The sequence below is a fragment of the Dendrobates tinctorius genome, unplaced genomic scaffold, assembly GCF_039654945.1.
Source record: "Dendrobates tinctorius isolate UK_male_01 unplaced genomic scaffold, ASM3965494v1 ptg000250l, whole genome shotgun sequence".
NCBI classification, from domain to species: domain Eukaryota; kingdom Metazoa; phylum Chordata; class Amphibia; order Anura; family Dendrobatidae; genus Dendrobates; species Dendrobates tinctorius.
In genome coordinates this window covers 46633687-46649505 of record NW_027361917.1, presented here as the reverse complement: position 1 = coordinate 46649505, position 15819 = coordinate 46633687, and the positions used below count along the sequence as shown (strand labels likewise).

Genomic DNA, 15819 nt, shown 5'->3' with positions numbered 1-15819 from the left:
AAATCTCTTCTCATCTTGGATACGTTTGCAGCATTGTCAGTGACCAAACTGCATACTAGACATTTGAATTTTTGTTCACATGTCGTTATAGCTTTTACTGCCACTTATTCTGCTGTGTGTGCATTTCCTGATGTATCAGTTGTTTGTGCAAGGAAGACTTTACCTTCTTCTGTTGTTATACAAGCACATACAATAGGATCATTGTGGACATTACTCCACCCATCAATACTTAGGTTAACAATTTTACCCTCCAGAGCTGTTGCACATTGCTCCATTTCTCTGTCATACACTTGATCCAGCAGTTTCCCTGCAACATCAGCTCTGCTGGGTGGACTGTATCCTGGTCTCAGTGACTGAACCATATTAATGAAATGTGGGTTCTCAGTCAGACGGAAAGAAGAGTTCGTTGCATAAATAAACTGGGCAATTTTTTCATCAATCAACTCTTTTTCTAATCTGCTAGTTCTTATCACAAACCTATCTATGGTGGTTCCAGGAGGTAAAGGTTTTTTCTTCCTTTTGGGTGATGGTGATATGTGGCTGTGGGTGTCTGATGATGATGCTGCTGCTGCTAATGAAGCACTATCCTGGATGGATAACTCTGAAACTGTAGAACAGGATGATGGTGATCTTGGAGGTGGATAGTTTCCAGAATCCATGAATTCCCCTAAACAAAAAAAGTCAATGCTGTTATTTTCTTGTTTATACAATATCTGCTTATTGTACACAACACATCACTGCCCCTGCCCCAAAAGGAATATTTGTTTTTCTTCATAACTGTACCAAATGACAGTAACATGCAGTAATAATAAGAAATATAATTTTTCTCACACATGACAGTTCAGTCTTTAGAAATAGGATTCAATAAAAATGTTTACCAACCTGAAGATCCTGCCTGTTCAGAAGTGTTTCTTTGGTCATTTTCATCACCGCACTTCTCATGATGTTGCCTCATTCGCGCCACCAGGCCTTGCATCTCTTTGTTGCATCGTTTGCATTTTGCACGCATGCCTGCCTTACCGATAGGCGAAGGAGCTTCATTAAAATATTCCCAAACTGGGTCTCTTTTATGGCCTGCTGCCATTATAAGGAAAGAATGTAATAAACCTCAGATCGTACACACAAACAGATCCAGACTTGTCTGTCTGTGGCTATGCTGCAGTATTGTGCTCAAAGTTTCACTTTCATTTTCTTGTCTGCTTGCCCTTCCTCCTCCTCACACTTAGATTCACATTCTTCTTGTGTTGTGCAGATCTATTCCACTCCAAACAATCAGAAACATATTGTCTAACTTCTTGGACTTGGCACTGAAGGGGTTGATTCTGTATTCATAGGTTTGTAGAACAATAGGATTAAGGTCTTTTTCTCAACTCTGTTCATGTTGTAACATTTTTGCCGTGAAGAAGAGGCTGGGACCTCTGCGGAGTCAAATTCAGTTTTGAGAACTGCGTAAGTAAAGCGAGCGTCTGTGATAATATAGGAGAGAAACTGCCCACTAATCCTACAGAAACCTCTGGAAGAGCATGGCATTGTGAATATTACACATATACAGCCTTTATTCTACTGAGTTAAACAACTCAGCTTTATCTCATGATGGAAGAACCTTTGGATGGTAAAATATTTTCCTCAAAAAGCAGTTTATTGAAAAAAATCCGATTTAAATCAAAAAAATCCGATTTAAATAAAAAAAATCCGATTTTTTTGATTTTTTTAAAAAAAACATTGATTTTTATCCACCCTGGTTTATGACGACACATAGGCGTCACTGGTCGGATTGGCACGACTTTTCATGACTCCTATGTGGTGTCATTGGTTGGGAAGAGGTTTATAAAATGATGGGTCGTATTATAATCAGATTTTATGGTAGCTTACCTGGGGAGTGACAGCAGTGGAGCAGGTCCCAGGTGGCAGGCTCGCTTCTTCAGTAAGCTTGCCGAGGTAGGAGATGCTGTGAGCCCCAGGCTAATAGGTGGAGGTGTTTGACGGAGGTAGGAATGGAGCGATGCTGTGGGCCCCAGAATGGTAGAAGGTGGTGTTTGGCGATTCGGGAGCTCCGCTGACATTTTGTGAAAGCCCGGAGCCCCAGCACTTTCCATGCTTTTCAGTGCGTCGGACTCCGGGAAAATAGCCACCAGAGGCGGCGCATGTGCGATTGAGATCTTGGTAGCTTCATGCTGGTATGGTTTTTATAGGGGCTACGTACACTATACTAATGTTAAAGTTGTTTAATTTGCATTTTAGGGGTAACACTCCCTTTTAAGAAATATAATTATAGAAATGTTATAAAACAAGATAAGAGACATCAATCACTTATATTTCCATCTTCTCCAACAGTTCTTATGGTATAGGCATGTGACTGCTGCTACAAATCATTGGCCTCAGTGGTCATGTGGATGCACTCCAGGAAAATAACCAAAGACTGGCATTGGGTACTGGACAGCTGAGGAATGTATTTTTTTTTTTTTTTTTTTTTTTTTATCTTTTAGAACATTTTTCTTTAATCTGTTTCATTTCTTAATTATTCTGACATCTAATTTAATGGGGTTTATATGAAACTTGGCCACAAGGGCCTGCTCAGACCCTGGTTAGAATGTGCAGTAGTTCCATTGTAGGAGAGGCGTTACCTCCTAACATCCCAGCCACCTCTCTCCAGCCCATTGAATTTTATACAGCAGTTACAGTGCCTTCACAATTGTGAAGTTGAACGAAATTTATTGGTTATTTTAAATTTTTGTGGAAATTCAAAAACTGAAAAGTGGGGCGTGCAATATTATTCAGCCCCTTTAACTTAATACTTTGTTTCGCCACCTTTTGGTGCGATGTCAGCTGCAAGTCACTTGGGGTATGTCTCTATCAGTTTTGTACATCGAGAGGCTGAAATTCTTGCCCATTCTTCCTTGGCAAACAGCTCGAGCTGTGAGGTTTGATGGAGATCTTTTGTGAACAGCAGTTTTCAGCTTTTTCCACAGATTCTCAATTGGATTCAGGTCTGGACTTTGACTTGGCCATTTTAACACCTGGATATGTTTATTTGTGAACTATTCCATTGTAGATTTTGCTTTGTTTGGGATCATTGTCTTGTTGGAAACAAATCTCCGTCCAAGTCTCAGGTCTTTTGCAGACTCCAATAGATTTTCTTCAAGAATGGTCCTGTATTTGGCTCCATCCATCTTCCCATCAATTTTAACCATCTTCCCTGTCCCTGCTGAAGAAAAGCAGGCCCAAATCATGATGCTGCCACCACCATGTTTGACAGTGGGGATGGTGTGTTCAGGGTGATGAGCTGTGTTGCCTTTACGCCAAACATATCGTTTGGCATTGTTGCCAAAAAGTTCGATTTTGGTTTCATCTGACCAGAGCACCTTCTTCCACATGTTTGGTGTGTCTCCCAGGTGGCTTGTTGCAAACTTTAAACAACACTTTTTATGGATATCTTTGAGAAAATGCTTTCTTCTTGCCACTCTTCCATAATGGCCAGATTTGTGCAGTGTACGACTGATTGTTGTCCTATGGACAGACTGTCCCACCTCAGCTGTAGATCTCTGCAGTTCATCCAGAGTGCTCATAGGCCTCTTGGCTGCATCTCTGATCAGTCTTCTCCTTGTTTGAGATGAAAGTTTAGAGGGATGGCTGGGTCTTGGTAGATTTGCAGTGGGATGATACTCCTTCCATTTCAATATGATCGCTTGCACAGTGCCCCTTCGGATGTTTAAAGCTTTGGAAATCAAACAAACCACTGATACCTGAATGTTTCAAATACCCAAAAAGAAAGAACAGCCCCCCCAAAAATGATTTAACGGATGCTCCCAAGAAAAGTGCATCACTGATAAACGATGGAAGCAATAGACTCAAAATAATATATAAATATAATCTTTAATAAAAGAATAACATATATAAAAACTGAATAAAAAAAATAGGAGTCCTGAACAAAGAAATCCAAATTTCCCAGGGAGCAAACTACAAAGCAAAAATATGGATTTAAGAGACATGCATACAATTTTCAGTGTGAATAAAGCTTTACTAATGTGCTAGAAAATGCCCTACAACATCATAGAATGTTTTCCATTAATCATTAGACTGGAGCAACATGGTGACTTTGGTCTGAACACAGGTCCCAAGGCTATAGATTGCTTGATACTGATGCAACATAGCATCATAATGCAGGTGAAGCCTCCAGACTTCCCACTGCTCTGCTGAACCCAGCGTAGATTACTTTAGCATATCATAGTGATCCAAGTCTTGTTGAGGCCTAGTGCTGTGCTGTATTGTGAGAGATCGGCCTTAAGGATCTTTTAGATGTCAGTGTGTCCGGTACGTGTGGTGACAGTTTTACACGCACAAACCCATTTAAGTGAATGGGTCTGTGCACATGTCAGTGTGTTTCCATGGGCAAAATATACTGACATGACCATTTTTTAACATCAGCATGGTCAGCAAGTTTTCCCTCACACGTGCACACTGATGACATACGTATGACATCCATGTGTCATCAGTGTGACACATACTGGCCCCAGGAAGTAGTGGTGCAGTTAGCTTTGTTCCCCGGCGCCGGGTGCTGAAGATCACTAGCATCATTCTCCTCTGCTCGTGCTTGATCAGCGCTATCAGGAGAGAATGTTGAGAGTTATATATCAGCCTACTATCCCCATCAGCCTACACCTGCTGCCACTAATAACAGTGAGAGCAGGTGCCTAATCTATCAATAAATAAATAGGTGTGATTTCACATGGTTTTGACAACCAGCAAGGCAAAACTGACGGCTGCATGCTGCAACCCTCAGCTATCATCTTCAGCAAGGCTGGTTATCAAGACTAGAGGGGTCACCACTTTGTTTTTGTTAATTTAAATAAATAATTTAAAAAAAATGGCATGGGGTCTCCCCGGTTTTTGAAAACAAGCCTTGATAAAGAAGTAAGGGGTCTGGTATTCTCAGGCTTGTAAGGGGGCATGAATATTGACAAATCTCTCCCCCTCCCCCCCTTCTAAAAATAGCAGCCTACAGCCATCCTGACAAGGCACATCTATTAGATGTGCAAATTCTGGCACTTTGCCTGCCGCTTCCCACTTGCCCTGTAGCAGTGGCAAGTGGGGTATTATTTGTGGGGTTGATGTCACCTTTGTATTGTCTAGTGGCATCAAGCCCAGGGATTAGTAATGGAAAGGCCTCTATAAGACACCTATCCATTACTAATCCTATAGTTGTATGGTAAATAAACACACAGCAAATACAAAGTCTTTCATTTGAAATAAAACAAAACACCCTTTTCCATTTTTATTTTCCATTCCATTGACGCAAACGTCTCCTGTAATAAAACAAAAATAGGAAAAAAAATTTCCCTCACCTGTCTGATAGTCTGTCTATGCAATAATCAGTGTCTGAGGATCAATGGTTTTGAACCTGGAGGGTGCCAAGATGCGACCATCCTGGCTAAGAACCACTGATGAATGAGCTGCTGCGAACTCAGCCTCAGTGATTAGCCTATTTAATCTGGGTTGAACTCAGTGACTTTTTCTCACGGTGCTGAGGTCATCGCACTTCAGCCCGGCTGGGAACCCAGCCTCAGTGACCTGTGGTAACCTCAATGAGGTCACTGCTACTCACTGATGCTGCACTCACAGCAGCTAATTCATCAGTGATTCTCAGCCTGGATGGTTGCATCTCACCATCCTGGTTGAAAACTTTTTATCCCAAGATGTGGATTATGGCATCGGACAGGTGAGGTATATTATTTTTTTATTTTTGTTTTATTACAGGAGACATTGGCTTCAATGGAATGGGTGTTAGGTGAGTATATCTGTGTTTGTTGTTTTAAATAAAAAAGGAAAAGTGTGTTTTGTTTTTATTTCGAATAAGAGGCTTTATATTTGCTATGTGTTTATTTATCATTTAACTCTAGGATTAGTAATGGATAAGTGTCTTATAGATGTCTCTCCATTCCTAATATGTGGGCTTGATATCACCAGACAATACAAAGGTGACAACAACCCCACAAATTTTAAGGCTGGTTGTTAAAAATGGGGGAACCCCATGCCATTTTTTAAATTTAATAAAAAAACAAAACAATGTGGACCCCTCTGTTCTTGATAGCCTGCCTTGCTAACGTTGACAGCTGAGGGTTGCAACTCACCGCTGTCAGTTTTGCCTTGCTGGTTATCAAAAATACAGGTGAACTCACTCTGGATTTTTCATTCATTCATTCATTTATTGATAGCGCAGGTGGCAGCTAATGAATACCCTCATCAGCCACCACCTGCTCTCACTGTTATTAGCGGCAGCAGGTGTAAACTGATGGGAGTAGTAGTTCCATCAGCCGCCGCATTCTCTCGCTGTTATCAGTTGAAAATGACTCTCAACATTCTCCCCTGCTCGCTCTGATCACCGGCAGAGCAGGGGAGAATGGTGACAACGGCATCGGGGAACAGAACTAACTGTACTGCTGCTTCCTTGGAGCCTGTACGTGTGGTACTGATGCGGCACACAGTTACTACATGTATGCCACAAGGATTAGACGCACAGACACTGATATCTCTGGTTTTTCCAGGAATATCAGGAAGTGTGAAACTGGCCTTAGCCTGCGGGTGACCAATGCAGGAGAAATGTGGTATTAAATTGTGGATTTACTTTTCATTAAATTGAAAGGACAACCATACAATACACAATCACAGCCTTTCTGTTTCTACTGTAGCTAATAGAGGGAGGTCAGAAACAAAGAGATTCTACAGTTTTCTACATTAAATATTGTGGTAAATTACCTCTTTTGAAATTAAATGTAAGTATTTAAATAGTAATTGAACTTTTTTTTTTTTTTTAGAAATTAACAATCCAAGGGAAGATTAGAAACTGTGTAAAATTTCTTGAAGGGGTTGTCCACTACTAGGACAATCGCTATGTTCCCCTCTTATAAAATGATAGCACCTATACTCTTCTCCGATAAGGGCACAGTTCCAGCAATATGAGAACAGGTTCTCCTGGGGCTAGAATGATGATATGAATGAATGCAGGGATCACATGACAATCAGTGGCTTTTTCACTGTCCCCTCCTTCAGACGTAACTGACATCCAGATGAAGTGAGCTGTGACTGCTCTTGCTTTCTTTGGACAAATCAGACATCCGAAGGAAGGGTGAGTGAAGCAGCCGCTGATTGATGGCTGGGATTGCATGACGTAATGTTATATGAGCCCTTGGAGAGCCAGCGCAACACCGCTGGAATTGCGTCCGCACCAGAAATTAGTGTAGTTTTTAATATAATTGGGGGAACCTACTGATTGATAAGGGGTTGTTCTAGTATTGGATAACTATTTAAAGAAAAATACCTCCCTACACCACACCTGCACTAACCAGTCACTTTTTGTCTTCTGCACCATCTCAGAAATTGTTGAAATCCGTCTTCAATGAAGGGTCAAATTCCTCCTGCCCATAGAAATCTATGGAACGTGGAGCAGAGAGGTGCAAAAAAGCATAAATAAAAAATACTTCTAGTGCAGGGGGAAAACTACAGAATAGGAGTGATATAATGTTACTTTGTAACCCATGAGAGCCCTTAGGGAATTGTGGACTTAAAGGGTTATTTTCAAGTTGTCTCTTGAGAAGCTAAAAGTTCTGACTTCTCCTTGCTTCATGGTTTCTGGAAGGCCAGGCACTCCTCTTAGAGTGACCTCTCTAGTGAGTAGCAGAGCAGTAGTATTAGAAGAATGTTAAACCTCAGCACAAGTTCTTCTGTAACATTCAGATAAATGATGGAAGCAGAACACCCAAAATAATATAAATATAATCTTTATTAGTAGAGTAGCCACATATATAAAAACAAGAGAGTGGAACAAAAAAAACCCACTTCCCCAGGGAGCATACTACATATGATGAAGCAAAAATATAGATTTCAGAGACATACATGTAAAGTTACATGATTCAATATAGGTCCATATATTACAGACTGTGCATAGCTTTTCCACAAAGACAAAAACTAAAACCTTTTCTTGATGTATGAAATAGACGACAACGGATGCTGCATTATAGGGAATCTGTCACCCCATTTTTGCTCTGAGATGCGGCCACCGCCATCAGGGGCTTATCTACAGCATTCTGTAATTCTGTAGATAAGCCCCCAATGTAACCTGAAAGATAAGAAAATCGAGTTAGATTACTCACCTGGGGCGCGGTGGGTGTCGCGGTCCGGTCCGGCGCCTCCCATCTTCTAGCGATGACGTCTTCCTTCTTACTTCTGCCGCGGCTCCTGCGCAGGCGTACTTTATCTACCCTATTGAGGGCAGAGTAAAGTACTGCAGTGCGCAGACATCGGGAAAGGTCAGAGAGGTCCGGCACCTGCGCACTGCAGTACTCTGCTCTGCCCTCAACAGGGTAGATAAAGTACGCCTGCGCAGGAGCCGCGGCAGAAGTAAGAAGGAGGACGTCATCGCTAGAAGATGGGAGGGACCGGACCCCCAGGTGAGTGTAATGTTTTTCTTATCTTTTAGGTTACATCGAGGGCTTATCTACAGCATTACAAAATGCTGTAGATAAGCCCCTAATGGCGGTGGCCGCAGCTCATAAAGCAAAAATGGGGTGACAGATTCCCTTTAACGGAAGCCACATGCAGGGCACTGAGGACATGGCTGATACCCTGAAACACAATGGAAACTTCTGCAAACAAATAAAGAGGATAGACCAGCACTAGTAATTGCAGTCAAATTAATGGAGTAGCATATGGAGATAAATATTATTGTTTAAATCCTGAGTCAGTTACAACATAGTTACATATGGTGCGCAACAGGAAAAAACTGTGGCACTCATCCCGTGGCTAAAAAGTTTATTCCTTTATTACATACAGAGTGGAGGATACAGACAGGAAAAAAAGCCATTGATGAAGTGCTTGGCAGCATGAAACGGCCGTCGCTCTTTTTTTCTGTCTGTATCCTCCACCCCTTAGGTAATAATGGAATATCTTTTTAGCCACTGGCTGAGTGCCAGTTTTTTTCTCTGTTCTTATGTTGGACAATGGAAACTTCTTTTTAAGTTTTACTGTAGTAGGAATCTAAGTAAGAGATTGCAGATTAAAGGAGGAATTGCTGGGATTTTTTTAGGGCATTTTTTGCATTTCAGGTTTTCTTAAGTGCAGTATTTTTTGCATGTCTCGTGTGAATGGGCACTTCACAAATGTCATTGACTACTATGTAAAATGATATATTTGTCTAAAAGAAATCTGCACAGTTAAAATATATTTTAATTTTTTTTGTATTAACTCTCTCCTCTACTTTCTGTATTACTGTTATAGTTTAGCTAGTTTATAACACCTTTCTATAAGTGTCATCATGTCTTCTTGTTTAACCCTGTTGCCAATAAGGTTTATAATTTAGTCATTTTTCTTGTGCTCTTTTATAGTTTGGGATCTATTTGTTAGAAGCATGTCTATCCAAACCAGAATTTCTCAGTGAAGGACACAGAAGAATGAAGAAATCTTGTTTTATAATTCAAAAGTTGATGGAAAAGTTCCATGACTTCGCCATACCAGGTGCCTTACATACAGGGATTTATTAATACATTACAGAGACTTGCAGTGTGGGCTCAGTAATTTATAGGCTATGGCTTTGACGTCCGTTTGTTACATGTAGGAGAAATTTGGACTTACATTTTATAACACTGTCACCACTGATGGAACCTCAGTTGATAATTTTACACATTTTCAGGATTAAGATAGGAAAGTAATAAGAGTGCTTAATAAAGATGCTATAAAACTCTTAAGGGGGCTTTACACTTAGCGATATCGCTAAAGCGTCAACGATTTTGTGACGCAGCAGCGATATCGCTACATGTGATACTTACCTCCGACCGGCTCCCCCGCTGGCTATCGCTGATCCCGCGAGATCGTCCACGTCCATTTCTCACCGACGAGCGAGCTATGGACGCGGGCGGAAAACGGCGGTCATCACTTCGTCTGTAAGGTAAGTACGACCACCGAGCATCGCTACATCGCTGGTGAGATCTGCCTGTGTGGCAGCTCACTAGCGACCATTTAGCGATGCACCAGCGATCCTGACCGGGTCGTATCGTGGTCGGGATCGCTGGTGCATCGCTAAACTTAAAGGGGCCTTTAGATTATGGGGAAAGCATGAAATAACTAAAACAGACATGTCAGGCGAGAATCATGAAGATCAGCTGTTATCACTGTAGGGTGCCACCGACCGTACTGGGACTGGAGGATGCCTCCGGCTGTACTGGGACTGGAGGATGCCTCCGGCTGTACTGGGACTGGAGGATGCCTCCGGCTGTACTGGGACTGGAGGATGCCTCCGGCTGTACTGGGACTGGAGGATGCCTCCAGCCATACTTGAAACATTTAAATTAATTGCATTAATGTGTTATTTATTATTTACTTACCTATTTACAGATATTTCAGATGACAATAAAGAAGAGTCAGACCAAGAGCTTCAGAGACAGAATATTGAAGAACTTTACGACCATGTCAGACAGATCCACCAACGGGAAGAACAGGTTCTGCGTGAAGATGTGCAGCATCCAGCCCTGATACCCGTCCTACGTCCATACCAGAATGAAGCAGTCAATTGGATGCTGCAGAGAGAGAACTTCAAAAATGTGCCTTCTAATGGTAGATACCATGACCATTTCCTGTAGAGCGTCCTTCAGTTATATACTTTTTTATAGCGCCATTTATTCCATGGCGCTTTACATGTGAAAAAGGACAAATATGGACAAGTACAATAAACATGAGCAATACAAGACACACATAAGTATAGGAGGAGAGAGGTCCCTGCCCGCAAGTGCTCACAATCTACAGGGGATAGATGTGGATACACTAGGAGAGGGTAGAGCTGGTCGTGCGGCGGTTCAGTAGACTGAGGATCACTGCAGGTTATAGGCTTGTCGGAAGAGGTGGGTCATCAGGTTCTTTTTGAAGGTTTCCATGGTAGGCGAGAGTCTGATGTGTTGGGGTAGAGAATTCCAGAGTAGGGGGGGAAGCATGGGAGAAGTCTTGTATGCGGTTGTCGGAAGAAGAGATAAGAGGAGAGTAGAGAAGATCTTTGGAGGATCGAAGGTTGCGTGTGGGTAAGTAGCGGGAGACCATGTCACAGATGTAGGGAGGAGACAGGTTGTGGATGGCTTTGTATGTCATAGGGTTTTGAACTGGAGCCTCTGGACGATAGGAAGCCAATGAAGGGCTTGGCATAGGGGAGAGGCTGGGGAATAACGGGGAGACAGGTGGATTAGTCGGGCAGCAGAACGTAGGATGGATTGGAGTGGTGCCAGAGTGCTAGAGGGGAGGCCAGAGAGTAGGATGTTGCAGTAGTCGAGGCGGGAGATGAGGGCATGCACTAGTGTTTTTGTAGTGTCATGGTTAAGGAATGCAAGGATCCGGGAAATTTTTTTGAGTTTCAGATGGCAGGAGGAGGCTAAGGTTTGGATATGTGGCTTGATAGAGAGGGCAGTGTCGAGGATCACCTCGAGGCACCGAGCATGCGGGACTGGGTAAGTGAGCAACCATTGACATTGATGGATATGTCTGGTGGAGGGGTGGAGTGAGATGGGGGAAAGATTATGAATTCTGTTTTGTCCTTGTTCAGTTTTAGAAAACAAGCAGAGAAGAAAGCTGAAATAGCGGACAGACATTGTGGGATTTTGGTCAGTAAGGAGGTGAGGTGAGGTCAGGTCCAGATAGGTAGATCTGCGTGTCATCGGCATAGAGATGATACTGGAGACCATGGGATTCTATGAGCTGTCCTAGGCCAAAGGTATAGATGGAGAAGAGTAGGGGTCCTAGAACTGAGCCTTGAGGAACACCGACAGAGAGGGGGCGGGGTGAGGAGGTGGTGTGGGAGAGGGACACACTGAATGATCGGTCTGTTAGATATGATGAGATCCAGGATAGGGCCAAGCCTGTGATGCCCGGAGATGAGAGAATCTGGATCGGGAGGGAATGGTCCACAGTGTCGAAGGCAGAAGACAGGTCCAGGAGAAGGAGGACAGAGTAGTGTCGCTTGCTCTTGGCGGTTAGTGGGTCATTGGTGACTTTAAATAGGGCAGTTTCAGTTGAGTGATGCAGTCGGAAGCCTGATTGTAAGCGGTCAAAGAGGGAGCAGGAGGAGAGGTGGGAGGACAGTTCAAGATGGACATGCTGTTCCAGTAGTTTTGTGGCATAAGGGAGATATCGGGTGATAGCTAGACACAGAGGATGGGTCAAGGGAGGTCTTTTTGAGGATGGGTGTGATCGAGGCATGTTTGAAGGATGAGGGGAACACACCATTTGTAAGTGAGAGGTTGAAGAGGTGTGTTAGAATGGGGATGAAGACTGTGGCAAGGTTAGGGAGGAGGTGTGACGGGAGCAGGTCAAGTGTGCAAGTGGTGAGGTGTGATCTTGAAAGGAGGGTGGAGAGCTGATCTTCCGTCATAGTGGAGAAGTTGGTTTTTGAGGAACAGGGCTGAGCAGCTTATAGGGGCATAGGGGGCTGTCACAGAATAACGGTGACCGCAAAAGAAAAAAGTCATACTTCCATTTAATTTCTCTCTCCTGTGATGTGATCTAGCACATCAGAGGAGAGAGAAATGGGGTCCCCCGGTACCTCCAGTGTCCCTGTACCCTCCTGCATGCCTCATTGAGGTCTCCTAGCCTTTGGCGTCTTCTTCCCAGAAGAAAATGGCGGGCGCATGCGCAGTGCACCCACAGAGATCTGCCATCCGGCAACAGTAGGAAATTTTTCCTATTGGTTCATTTTGATCACGGTGATAGACCCTATCACCGTGATCAAAATAAAAAAAGTAAATCAGTCCCCCCTTTATCACCCCTTTTAGTTAGGTAAAAATAATTAAAAAAAAATTATTTATTTCCATTAGGGTTATGGTTGGGGTTATAGCAAGGGTAAGGGATATGGTTGGACTAGGGTTGGGGCTAGGGTTGTGGTGTTGGGGTTAGGCTATGTGCACACGTAGTTTTAGCTCCTGCGGATTTTGAAAAATCCGCAGGTAAATTCTCAGGTCAAAAGACCTGCGGATTAGCCTGTGGTTTAGCCCTGCAGTTTCACACCTCTTCAATGGAGAAGGTGTGAAACCGCAGCGGATGCTGCAGATTTGAACCCGCAGCAAATCTGCGCCGAAAAATCCACAGCATGTGCACAGCGTTTTTCAGATTACCATTGAAAACAATGGTACTGTACAACTCAACTGAATCTGCTGCGGACCCGCAGAGCCTGAAACGCTGCGGATCCGCAGCAGAATCTGCAACGTGTGCACAATGCCTTAGATTTGGGGTTGGGAATAGGGTTAGGTTTGGAGTTAGAATTGGGGGGTTTCCACTGTTTAGGTACATCAGGGGTTATCCAAACGCGACATGGCGCCCACCATTCATTCCAGCCAATTTTGGGTTCAAAAAGTAAAATGGTGCTCCTTTTCTTCTGAGCCCTGCCGTGCACCCAAACAGTCCCCCACATAGATTGGTGTACTCAGGAGAACTTGCACAACAAATTATGTGGTCCATGTTCTCCTGATACCCTTGTGAAAATAAAAAAAGTTTTGGTTCCAAAGTAAATTTTTTTGTGAAAAACGTGAAATGTTCATGATCTGATGTTTTGTCGCATTGTGCTCGGACGGATAATGCGGTCATTTGCACGAGACTTAAACACTGACAGGAGGCATACTAGACCATTACTTGTACTTGTTCAGACGTTATCATGGAAATTCATGCGTGCCCAGCAGCAATCCACAAGTCGTTCTCCTGTTGCTGGGGACCTATCTAATGTGAATCCTCTCCTAGGCTGAAGGCTGTATTTATATGGGTAAATAAAATTTAAATGCAGCAGGGCCCTAACTACACATATAAATACAGGTACAGTGCCTTGTGCAAGTATTCGGCCCCCTGGAACTTATCAACCTTTTCCCCCATATCATGTTTCAAACATAAAGATACCAAATGTAAATTTTTGGTGAAGAATCAACAAGTGGGACACAATTGTGAAGTTGAATGAAATTTATTGGTTACTTTAACCCCTTTCTGACGTTAGACGTACTATCCTGTCCACGGTACCTGGGCCCCTATGACCGAGGACGGGATAGTACGTCTTAGTGATCAGCGGCGCTCCCTATAGGGGGCGCGGCTCATCGCGGCCGGGTGGCAGCTGATTTTCACAGCTGACACCTGGCTGTGAAATATGGAAAAATTATAGCTCTCAAAATGTGGTGAAGCAAAAACAATTTTTACAATAAAAAGCGTCTTTTAGCGTGCGACAGCTGCCAAACGTAAAAACCCGCTATAAATAGTAAATCAAACCCCCCGTTATCACCCCCTTAGTTAGAGAAAAATAATAAAATTTAAAAAAAAGTATATTTATTTCCATTTTCCCATTAGGGTTAGGACTGAGATTAGGGTTAGGGGTTTGTTGGGATTATGGTTGGAGTTAGAATTGGGGGGTTTCCACTGTTTAGGCACATCAGATGCTCTCCAAATGCAACATGGCGTCTGATCTCAATTCCAGCCAATTCTGTGTTGAAAAAGTCAAATGGTGCTCCTTCCCTTCCAAGCTCTGCCATGCGCCCAAACAGTGGTTTACCCCCACATATGGGGTATCAGCCTACTCGGGACAAATTGGACAACAACTTTTGGGGTCCAATATTTCTCCTGTTACCCTTGGGAAAATAAAAAAATTGGGGACTAAAAGATCATGTTTGTGGAAAAAGTGATTTTTTTATTTTCACGCCCGTGCGTTATAAACTTCTGTGAAGCATTGGGGGTTTAAAGTGCTCACCACACATTTAGACAAGTTCCTTGGGGGGGGGGGTCTAGTTTCCAAAATGGGGTCACTTGTGGGGAGTTTCCACTGTTTAGGCACATCAGGGGCTCTCCAAACGTGACATGACGTCCAATCTGAATTCCAGCCAATTTTACAGTGAAAAAGTCAAAACGGCGTTCCTTCCCTTTTGAGCTCTGCCATGCGCCGAAACAGTGGTTCCCCCCCACATATCAGGTATCGACGTACTCAGGACAAATTGCACAATAACTTTTGCAGTCCAATTTCTCCTGTTACCCTTGGTAAAATAAAAAAAATTGGACCTGAAGTAATTTTTTTGTGAAAAAAAGTTAAATGTTCATTTTTTTTTTTTAAACATTCAAAAAATTCCTGTGAAGCACCTGAAGGGTTAATAAATGTTTTGAATATGGTTTTTAGCACCTTGAGAGTTGCAGTTTTTAGAATGGTGTCACTTTTGGGTATTTTCTCTCATATAGACCCCTCAAAGTGACTTCAAATGTGATGTGGTCCCTAAAAATAAAATGGTGTTGTAAAAATGAGAAATCGCTGGTCAACTTTTAACCCTTATAACTTCATAACAAAAAAAAAATTTGGTTTCCAAATTGTGCTGATATAATGTAAACATGTGGAAAATGTTATTTATTAAGTTTTTTGTGTGCAATATCTCTGATTTAAGGGCATAAAAATTCAAAGTTGGAAAATTGCGAAATTTTTAAAATTTTCGGCAAGTTTCCGTTTTTTTCACAAGCGCAAGTTATATGAATGACATTTTACCACTAACATGAAGTACAATATGTCACGAGAAAGCAATGTCAGAATCACCGGGATCCATGGAAGAGTTCCAGAGTTATTACCTCATAAAGGGACAGTGGTCAGAATTGTAAAAATTGGCCCGGTCATGAACATGCAAACCACCCTTGGGGGGTAAAGGAGTTAAATTTTTGTGGAAATTCAAAAACTGAAAAGTGGGTGTGCAATATTATCCAGCCCCTTTACTTTCAGTGTAGCAAACTCACTCCAGAAGTTCATTGTGGATCTCTGAATGAGCCAATGTTGTCCTAAATGACTAT

General features: G+C 42.7%; 1 protein-coding gene across 2 annotated transcripts in view; it reads left to right on the top strand.

Annotated features, from left to right (window-relative positions):
- The window catches only part of SHPRH (SNF2 histone linker PHD RING helicase), a 217747-nt gene that overhangs the window by 34895 nt on the left and 167033 nt on the right, over positions 1-15819 (top strand). For both annotated transcript variants that reach the window (XM_073557668.1, XM_073557669.1), the window contains exons 3-4: positions 9378-9507; positions 10384-10602. In XM_073557668.1, coding sequence (XP_073413769.1) covers positions 9378-9507; positions 10384-10602 — 349 coding nt within the window. The remainder of the gene's footprint in view (positions 1-9377; positions 9508-10383; positions 10603-15819) is intronic.